At 41.2% G+C, this 10,639-nt stretch overlaps 1 protein-coding gene across 1 annotated transcript; it reads right to left on the bottom strand.

Annotated features, from left to right (window-relative positions):
* Window positions 1-2,037: 2,037 nt before the first annotated feature.
* LOC119322763 lies at window positions 2,038-9,586 on the bottom strand. Its single transcript, XM_037596273.1, has 4 exons — window positions 9,323-9,586; window positions 8,757-9,025; window positions 6,650-6,861; window positions 2,038-3,165 (listed from the first exon to the last, which is right to left on the bottom strand). Exons 1-4 carry the CDS (start codon window positions 9,511-9,513, stop codon window positions 2,614-2,616), a joined length of 1,224 nt encoding a protein of 407 aa, XP_037452170.1. The 5' UTR covers window positions 9,514-9,586; the 3' UTR covers window positions 2,038-2,613.
* Between the last annotated feature and the right edge of the window lie 1,053 nt (window positions 9,587-10,639).

Genomic DNA, 10,639 nt, shown 5'->3' with positions numbered 1-10,639 from the left:
GGGACCGCAGACCTCTAGTTCTACTGCAAGCAGAGATAACCGGAGTATCTAGGATAGCATCTGGAGAACGAGAGTGCCGGAGAAGATCAAAATATTTGCGTGGAGGGTAGCCACTAACACCCTGGCAACCAAAGCCAATAAGTGCATACGTACGTTGGCCACGGGCAACATATGCGACATCTGCGGCACTGCGGGAGATAACGAATATCATGCGGTGATGACCTGCACAAAGAGCAGAGCGCTCATGCAAGAGATGAGGAAGTACTGGAAGATTCCGAAGGAAAGATCCTTCTGGCACAAGGGGGAAGACTGGCTTCAGGGCCTCCTTATTGCATGTAACGAGGAAGAGAGAAGTAGGGTGCTAATGTTACTATGGCGTGCATGTTTTTTCCGGGAAAACATAGTCCACGGGAATGGGAAAGAATGTATCTCGAGATCAGTGGCGTTTTTAAGGAAGTTTGATGAGGAAGTGCGTGCCTCACAAGACAAAAGGAACACCACCAATATAGTATCTGCTGCCGGTGTGGCCAAATTAAACACAGATGCGACTTTTGAAGCTGCATACGGAGAAAGTGCAGGTGGAGCGATTGCAAGAAATGACCAAGGTCTAGTTTATATGTCGATGGGACGTAACGTGAGTCATTGTGGGGCAGTGGTAAAAGCAGAGAGCATGGCGCTACTTCACGGACTCCGGAACTGGCAAAATATTTCAATGGCCCAATCCAGGTCGAGGTGGACTGTCAGATACTGCCAAACATGCTATCCTAAAAAAAAAAAGCCGACTGATTTTCTTTCCCTAAAAAATTATGAACAGAAGAATCAAAATTAGAGGATTAGATACCTAGGTCAAGGTCTAGTGAGTGCATGATGCATGCGAGTGAATCGGGAGAATCCACATGGAACTATGGAAGCATAATTTTCTGTCCATCTATGCAAATTGAGCACATTTGTATAATTGTGTTCCCAGGAAACACAACGCTGATATGTTTAAAGCATACATACTCATGATAATGTTTCTCCATTACTGAAAGGTCTTATTGTACAGAAACAACTATCTGGTAGGCAAAAGCATTTTTTTTAATGTTTCTGAAGTAAAAAAGAAACATTACATAACTACAAATTTATACCAAATCACAAAAAGTTTGATTCTCCATGGAAGCAATTTTAACTGTGGGAGCAAAATATTTAAATAACACGTTGAAAACCGGATATTGTCTTTGGAGGCCGAGCTCCATGGAGCTCGGTTTTGAAAATTTTGAATTTTGTTGAATTTCATATTTTCTACATTTCAAAAAATTCTGAAAAAAAAACACACATATATATGAAGGCCTAACACACACGTGTGTAAATTTTCAGGGCAAAATAAGTTGAAATGAGGGCTGTGCAAAAAAGACAAATCTGAGGCTTTTTAACACATGACACTATTCATCCTCCCGGACCAGAAATTTGTCTTTTTTGTATAGGTCACATTTCAACGTTTTTCATTCTGAAATTTTACACACATAGGCATAACATACTTGTTTACTTGCACAATTTTTTCAGATTTTTTTGAAACCGAAAAGTTTGAATTTTGATTTGTTTTCAAAAAAAGGCTTCCATGGCTCCCGGGAGCCAAACGTCCGTTCTCGTTGAAAACAAGAGGCAAATTTGGATAATAATGGAAATAATATTTGCTTTAGAAGCAACCCTGTATGCGTGGACCAAGAGCGATGGGCTTAATTTGGGGGTTAATTCCATGTATGTACGATTAAAATAGGATAGACGTGATTTACGGAAGCATTATGAAAACAAATCGCAGTTAATTCATATCCAAACTAACCACCTAGACACGCTCTTCTATGCGTGGGTCTAGCTAGCAGATCGGACGCTTATCTTGCTTCTAATCCAATAGCCCACGACTAGCCTGATGAAATTCAGCCTTAGGAGACATGCCTCAAATGGATCGAGTTCATATATTTGCTTGCTGATAAGGTTGTTAACACATTTTGCATGTCTCCGCCCCATAATATAAGAACATTTTTCATGCTACGTAGGGAGTAACAAATAGGCCATCTCAATGTATAGAGCCAACATAGCACCAACACAAGGCAGCCTAATGTAGAGAGCCAACATGGCAACACAAAGGAACACTCAGGAGGCCCACACTGGTGGGCCCCAACCACTAGTGACACATATAAAAATAACTTAAAAACAAGCAGACATTCCAACAGCTAAATAGAATGGGGGGTTAAGGTAAACAATAATCTCAGTTCCAGCGCAAAATCAGTATGTAATAAAGGGCACATCCGTCCAGTGCTACATTACTCCCACCGTTCCAAAATAAGTATCACCAACTGGTCATCTTCCCCAGGATAGAAGCGAGCTCCAGACTGTAGTTTACCTGGCTTCTTTTCATTTCACTTTCCCCATGACAGAAGCTAGCTCCATGTTGTCTGTCAGACTAGCACGACCATATAGCTTTAGCAAGGGGCGTTAACGCTTCAACAGCACCAAGCGACCAGCTTGGTAAGCAACCAACAAAAAAGAAAGAACTTCAATAGCATCAAAGTTTCCCACGTTAACAGCAACCATAGATCTTCGCATGGAACGTGACTAATCAACATTGCCATGAGCCTAGAAAGCTGAATTTGTGGACCAATTCACCTTGACTGAGATGTTAGCGAGCTCATGCTTTATCTGTCGACTAGAACATCCGTAGAGCTCAGCTTTAAAAGAACGTCGGCGTTCAACATTACTGTTACCAAACCTGAACTTCAATATCATCATGTCACCATGCGTGACAGCAAGCACAAACCTTCTCAAGCCACACGATTGATCAATAGAGCCATGGAAAAGCTGAGTTTCTTCGTAGTCTTCCAAAACATAAACAAAGGACCGCAGAGATAAACTGAAACTACTATGCACCTCTGATATGACTACTTCTATTGTCGCTTCCACTGCTTGCTCAATACATGCGAAAGACATGTCAACAGCACCACAATTGCCCTTAATGCGATGTTTGACTGGTTTCCATGATCTGCGGTCATGGCATGATATTGCTCCATCTATCAACTGCAGATCCTCCTCTTCTTGCCCTCCATTCTTGATCCTCATATCAAACTCTATTAAAACAGGGGAAACCAATTCGATGGCTCTCTTAGGTCCAGTCATTTGAATGGAAGAACCCTATAAAATTATTGTTGTTGTTAATTTATAGCTGTACATAGTAAACTAAGAAATATCCAAACTGGAAACTATCCTTACTAGCCATGTACGAACAATTGCAATAAATGCACGAATCCTAAACTCCTAGAAAGCAAACTAATTTCAAGCTGGATGACCGGGGAACCAACTTCAAGCTTTGTCTATCACAATCCACCGCATGCACAAGGAACTATGGACTACGATGACGCCTTTTGGTCGCTAGCTTGGAACGACAAAAACCTAAGCGAGATGTGGCCAGCCTAGGAGGGCATTGTAAGGCATCTTAAAATCAACAACTTCAAGAGAGCACTACTCCCTATGATAATCGACCCTGTTCCGGTCTATCTGAAATATAAGCTTATAAAGCAATGGTTATGTATCTATTAACTCTTTTAAGTGGATTCCTTCACATGTCACCTTATAGCGACGTAAAGAACTGCACCACTCATCTAGATGGCTTGTGGGTCGCCCCTAACACAAGTCTGTTTTGTTACGGATCGTCGGACTATCATCTGCTTGAGGTCCTTTTTTGATCATATTAGTCTTAAGGGAGCTCTCGCCACCGATCAAGACGTGATGAATGCTAAGCTGATCATAGGCAATACAACCAAATGGTAGCGTCACAGGTAGGGTTTGATATTAGAATAATTGAACTCGTCGAACAGAATATGCGCTTCGACCAATATGATCTAGGGGTCAAGGACTGAGGGTGAGCAACACGATGTTCCTGGTCACGACCTTAGTGGTTGTTTGGATAGCAAATGCGTTTGGTTATAGATACGAGTTTTTACTTGATATTTAGCAAAACCATTTTTACTAATTTTTCTGTTAATAATCAATGTATAGAAGACTATATTTGGGTTGGGAAGTGTGTTTGTCATTTAGATAACGATTCAGACTATTCTTGTTCTTCCGTGATCTTCTCATTCTCTCGTCAAATTTTGTTGGGGTACAAGTACAAGATAGTTGGTTGATCGATCTCATCGGACGGTCACATACACGCGCATGTAGTCGAGCAAGCTGTTGGATTGATTTGATCCGCCATCTACCAAACGCACAAAATGACAGGCGCATACATGTACGCACATGTAGAGCCTAGCTATCGAGGGTACGCAGTTGGATCAATTCAATCTGTCAACTACAGAATGCCGCATACATGCACATGTAGAAGCTAGCTATCTAGGGCAACCGACTAGATCGATTTGATCCGCCGACTGTTGAACGCACGTGCGCAAATGCTCAAGGAGCTAACCTTGACGGTGGGAACGGCTAGGACGAACGGTGCAGAGGAAGCTTCGGCTAGAGGGCGGCCTCAAGGTGCGGCAAACCACTAGGCCCGTCACGACTGTTGTCAGTCACCGGGACCTGCAGATTCTATTCTTCGGCTGATGAATGTGCCCAACAGGATCGGCGAGAGAGATATAGCATGTTCTTAGAAATTATGGTTTCAGATAGTCCAGTTTTGCATATCTAAGAATTGGTTAGAGTAGCCAAATGTGATTTTAGTTTGTTAAACCGTCATTCCATTTTATAATTGGACTCTCTACATTCTAACCAAACAACCCCTTGGCATCCCTCCCTATCTCACAACTCTCAACTGGACAAACCACCCCACAAGTGGTTAACATGTGGCAGACAAACCACCCCACAAGTGGTTAACATTTGGCGATCTAGGAGATTCGTCTTTCAATTCTACAAGCTCCATATCGATGAGTCGCGAGAACTCTTGATAGTTAGCTCTTGCGTGGGAACAATTATCGTGGAGTTTGCATGAATTATCACAAGTTTGTTGCTTCATTGGGATTCACTTCTACATAAGTTGGATCCGACAACGCAATGTACCCGTAGTCGATGCCAACTATAGTGTAATTTTGGTCGCTTCATAATGGTAGGGTAGTAGTACATGATTTATGTAATCATTGGAACATCACCTCATGTCAATAGGGGTGCCAAGACACAATTTAGCCAGGTTCCGTCCCCCTAGTCAGGAGTAATAGCACTACTCCCGCCTTGACTAATATGTGGAGAAGAGTACAAACATGGTTACACAGTGAATCCGACGAGTTCGTAAGCAACTCAGCGCTATGATCATCGATCTAGGTGAGATGTGCCAGATCTGCTTGGTCCTTCTTGCGGGGTCTTGGACAACACAATATAGTTGTTAGATGGCGATGAGCTTCTCCTACATGTAGATGTCCTCGTCATATATGGGTAGGAGTCTAGACCGAGTACGAGCGAACTTCTAGCCCCTTTGCCAAGTAACTCGCAAAGGCTTGCCCATCCTAAACCTAGAGCATACACCTCCTTGATCGGTGATGCTCCATTTGGGCCTCCATAATTCCACATGACGCGTGCATACGACAGTACGGCTACCCATTTGTCATCATCCTCCGACTCAACGGCGATTGTACCTTCCCCTCAAGGAAATCAGTATGGGGTTGTACCACGCTGTTTCTCATAAGTTGCAGCAAGGAATGAGACCTCGGGTCACAGTAACAAGCAAACACGCCCTCGGGTTGTACCACACTCTTCCTCATAAGTCTCGACAAGGAAATTTTGTGGTGATGAAGTAAACTAACAAGTAGCGACAATAAGCAGCGATATTGAGGGGAATGCAAACTCAAGTTGTTTCACGAGGGAAGGAGGAGAAGAAAGAATATGGAAGTAACACTATGGGTCGATGCTCTAACTGGTAGGAACGCTAGAGTGATGACGAGTGGACGAACGTTGCAACACTCATCAAATAGTAGTATGCAGAATGAAAGGACATGACCACACAATACTGGTTGGACAAGTGGAAAACGGAAAGGACCCATTTACGCGAAAGAGTATCTTTCATGATATGGCCATATGGGTAGGAAAGAAGAGATGCAAACCAAAGGAAATGAACCAAAGAGGTGCACGATGGTAGATAGAGACGAGGACGTTGACTCTTGTCACGAGGTAGTAAATAAATTAGCTCACTTACGCTCATAAAAAATGCCTCTAGATTGATGTCTCAAGATATATTTCGCTAGTAAGATGATAACAACAGAACATTTTGGGAAGCAAGTAAGAATTAAACCGACCTAATCAGTTGTTTAGTCTCCCTAGTAAGTAAACAGGCTATCACCCCTTGCCACTTCCATTGACCAAACGAGCCATATCATTATGGTACATTATGGTTATTCAAGTATGGTCATAATTACTGCGTCGAACCGTAAATTCATCATAATTTGGGATCACATGGGGCAAATAATAATTCTATTAGAAAAACTAAGGCGACAATTAATACAACATTTCCATTCTCTATCTTGCATACTATATCCTCTATCCCAAGCTTTTACGATTTCAAATATATATATTTGTAACAAGCATCAAGAGTTGTATGTAGGTTGAACCTCATTTCTTCTACGCATGTAATAGGATTAAGCTTAAAATATAAAATAACAATTATCAATGATTAAAGATAAGTTTAGAATTGTACCTTTTGTGTGATGATGGGATCATCCCTGCTATAATTAAGAACATAGTTACGCATGCCATCCCTATCATCCCGCACAGCTATATACCCATACAATTCTATGGGGTCATGGTTGATGGAACACTCGGCCAACATCAATGAGAAAAATTGCAACATGTTGCATGGAAAATAAAGTTTTTTGATTGCCTTTGAGAACATCATCGGCTCCAACCGAGCTTCACCAAAGATTACACAACATATAACAATTATTAGTTCATAGACTAGAGAAATTACATACTACAAAAAGGGTAAACAATTAGTTGCCCCAAGTATTGTGCTAAGTTGCAGAGAACGGCTGCCTAAAGAATATAAGAATATTGTCGGTTAGCTCAATGTACGAGTGACAAAAATTACCAATGTGCTTCAAAAGACTCATCTAAGCAAGTTTATTATCCAAGAGTTTTCCGACAACAACAACAACAACAAAGCCTTTAGTCCCAAACAAGTTGGGGTAGGCTAGAGGTGAAACCCATAAGATCTCGCGGCCAACTCATGGCTCTGGCATGTGGATAGCAAGCTTCCATGCACCCTTGTCCATAGCTAGTTCTTGGGTGATACTCCAATCCTTTAGGTCTCTCTTAACGGACTCTTCCCATGTCAAATTCGGTCTACCCCGACCTCTCTTGACATTCTCCGCACGCTTTAGCCGTCCGCTATGCACTGGAGCTTCTGGAAGCCTGTGTTGAATATGCCCAAACCATCTCAGACGATGTTGGACAAGCTTCTCTTCAATTGGTGCTACCCCAACTCTATCTCGTATATCATCATTCCGGACTTGATCCTTCCTCGTGTGGCCACACATCCATCTCAACATACGCATCTCCACCACACCTAACTGTTGAACATGTCGCCTTCTAGTCGGCCAATACTCAGCGCCATACAACATTGCGGGTCGAACCGCCGTCCTGTAGAACTTGCCTTTTAGCTTTTGTGGCACTCTCTTGTCAGAGAGAATGCCAGAAGCTTGGCGCCACTTCATCCATCCGGCTTTGATTCGATGGTTCACATCTTCATCAATGCCCCCATCCTCCTACAGCATTCACCCCAAATATCGAAAGGTGTCCTTCTGAGGTACCACCTGCCCATCAAGGCTAACCTCCTCCTCCTCACACCTAGTAGTACTGAAACCGCACATCATGTATTCGGTGTTAGTTCTACTAAGCCTAAACCCTTTCAATTCCAAGGTTTGTCTCCATAACTCTAACTTCCTATTTACCCCCGTCCGACTATCATCAACTAGCACCACATCATCCGTAAAGAGCATACACCATGGGATATCTCCATGTATATCCCTTGTGACCTCATCCATCACCAAGGCAAAAAGATAAGGGCTCAAAGCTGACCCTTGATGCAGTCCTATCTTTCTGACAAGTTTTTGCAAAATTGGACAAAAAAAGGTTAGGCTAGGTATAATACTCCCTTCGTCCACAAGTGTAAGCAATTCCTGACGTTTTGTCCATAAAGTATCTCAATAGTCTTCAACCTCCATCAAAGCAACCCTCACCAAATTATCTCCCAACCTCTCTCATGCTGGCCATTCAGGAGCTACTCTGGCTACTTTAGTGAGGGGCATCATAGTATTTTCCCTTACTCCTTTATCTGTCCTAAAATCCTAGAAATGCTTACATTTGTGGACGGGCGGAATGGTGTTATAAATAAAGAAGATGGTACAATTATATCCGCAAAGCCCTAGCAGAAAATATATCAATTAATCACCTGAATAGTCAAATGCCCTAGGAATAATCAATAATGTAAAAGTATTGAGTGCAAACCCATGCTGTGAAACATATGCACAAAACAAATTCTTCAACGGTTCAACCTGATCTAATTTGGATGGCCCAAGCCTGAGGTTGGAGTTTGCCGCCAACATGAGCTGACTTTGGGCCATCTAACTTGGCAAAGTAAGTCCAATCATGAAATACAGTAACCAATAGACTAGAGCTGTCTAGATTAATTCCATTTTTACACCCTAAAGCCGTTCAGATGTTCACCAACATGGACTTGTGCAGCAAATACTCATTCGAGAATATGGATAAAATGGGGAAGCTGATTTAGTAATTTGGATACATACTCTCGTTGTGGTCGGTAATGTCGATATCAAACCAGTTTTCCGTGAAAAGCTTGTTCTTGTATATGGCTCCATCACGGTGGCTGCTATTTGAGTAGATACACGGGATGAATATATCAGCAACCTTCGTGGGATTGCTATCTGTGACCTCATTGGTTAACTTCTTCACACTGGTTACTTTCTCCCTCGTATTTGCAGTGTCTAGGCATTTGATAGTGGCACAACCTTCGGGTTTGTACGAGTGTGGCTTATTCTGCTTCTCCTTGTTGCAGCTAGTTGTGCAAACATAAAAGCAAATCTTAACATCCGGCTCAAATAAGATGTATACTATCGCACTTTTATCTAGAAAAAAATGCATACTATCACAGAACCGCCAGGAACCCTAATTAGTGAAATAATCAAACTCTATATTTCCAATTCTGATTCGACCTAATAGCAATTTTAATCCAACAAATACCAATTTCTTTAATTTAATTTGGCCAGAATCCAGATCCAAAAGTTCATTACAAGGCACAGGATTATCACGGTACATGTTCTGAAGTAAGAGATGAAAGGAGGCCATAACAGACCTGGAAAGAAGATCCAGATGCCGATTCGAATGGGCTGATGATGACAGAAGGAGTGAAGCATCTCGTCCCTCGCGCGCTATTGGCCACCGGCGAGGCGGAGCGGAGACTACTCTGCCGACGCAAGAGCGCCAGCGCCCAAGCGCCGGAGGCCATGCGCAGAGACCAATAATCGATCGTGAGACGCTTTGCATCTCCGCCGCCTCAGGTCCTCACGGATTTGGCGGCGGCAGGCGACCCTATACATCGGCCCCCATAGCCTCTTTTTTTTTAGGCGTGCTCATGGTCGGGGAACGTATCCTGTGCAGCCGGCGTCGCTCCAACTGGGCTGCCTGTACAAGCGCTTGCGAGAATGGGCCAGCCCAGCGAGGACACAGACCTTAAACGCTTTTTTTGTCGTTTTTTCGCATTTTTTGATTTTTTTTGCGAGGGTCATTTTTGGATTCTTTTTTCTTTATTTTTTATTTTGCTTGTATCTATTATAAAATCACTTTATACAAAAAACTGAAACATGTTAATCATGTATTAAAACAATATTAAACATGTATATACAATTGTTTCTAATGTATAAAAAACTATACAATGTATATGCAAAATTATACATCAAAACATATACATATGATAAAAGTGTTAATCATGTATTTGAAAAAGTTAAATGTGTGCATACAAAATGTTACTGATGTATACAAAAATGTACAATGTTATACAAAAAGTAGAAATAAAAAGTATATGGTTTCAAAAATGCTAATCATGTACTTGGAAAATGTTAAATGTGTATATAAAAAAGTTCCTGGTGTATACCAAAATGTATGATGTTTACATGAAAGGTAGACGCAAAAAGTATATGATTTCAAGAATATTAATCATGCATTTGGAAATTATTAAATGTGCATATAAAATGTTTATCATGTATACAAAAAAGGTACAATGTGCGTGGAAAAAAGCATACGCCCAAACTATACTCCTGTCGATCCAAAATAAATGTCAAGGTTATGTTTGAAGAAATACTAATCATGTATTTGAAAAATAAAATAAACGTATACATAAATAATCTGACATATACAAAAGATGTAGGAATGTATAGAAAAAGGTATGCATAAAAAATATACATATTAAAAAATGTTAATCGTGTATTTACAAAATGTTAAACGTGTATATGAAAAATGTTCCTAATGTGTAAAAAAAAGTTGCATGTGTATGTAAAAAGTTGACATCAAAATATATGTTTAAGAAAAATGTTCAACATGTCCAGGAAAACTGTTCAAATGCATATGGGTTTTTTCATGTATTTGAAAAAAATGTGTAGAAAAAAACATTCAT

This window comes from Triticum dicoccoides, chromosome 6B, assembly GCF_002162155.2.
Source record: "Triticum dicoccoides isolate Atlit2015 ecotype Zavitan chromosome 6B, WEW_v2.0, whole genome shotgun sequence".
Classification (NCBI taxonomy): domain Eukaryota; kingdom Viridiplantae; phylum Streptophyta; class Magnoliopsida; order Poales; family Poaceae; genus Triticum; species Triticum dicoccoides.
This window is presented reverse-complemented; position numbering and strand designations above follow the sequence as displayed.

Bases quoted from the DNA above. Each gene is read 5' to 3' on its own strand.
- LOC119322763 (XM_037596273.1), bottom strand. From the start codon at position 9,513: ATGCAAAGCGTCTCACGATCGATTATTGGTCTCTGCGCATGGCCTCCG. The intron at 9,026-9,322 runs GTCTGTTATGGC...TTGCACAACTAG, and splicing joins CATCTGGATCTTCTTTCCAG to CTGCAACAAGGAGAAGCAGA. The intron at 3,166-6,649 runs GTACAATTCTAA...ATAATTTTATAG, and splicing joins ATCCCATCATCACACAAAAG to GGTTCTTCCATTCAAATGAC.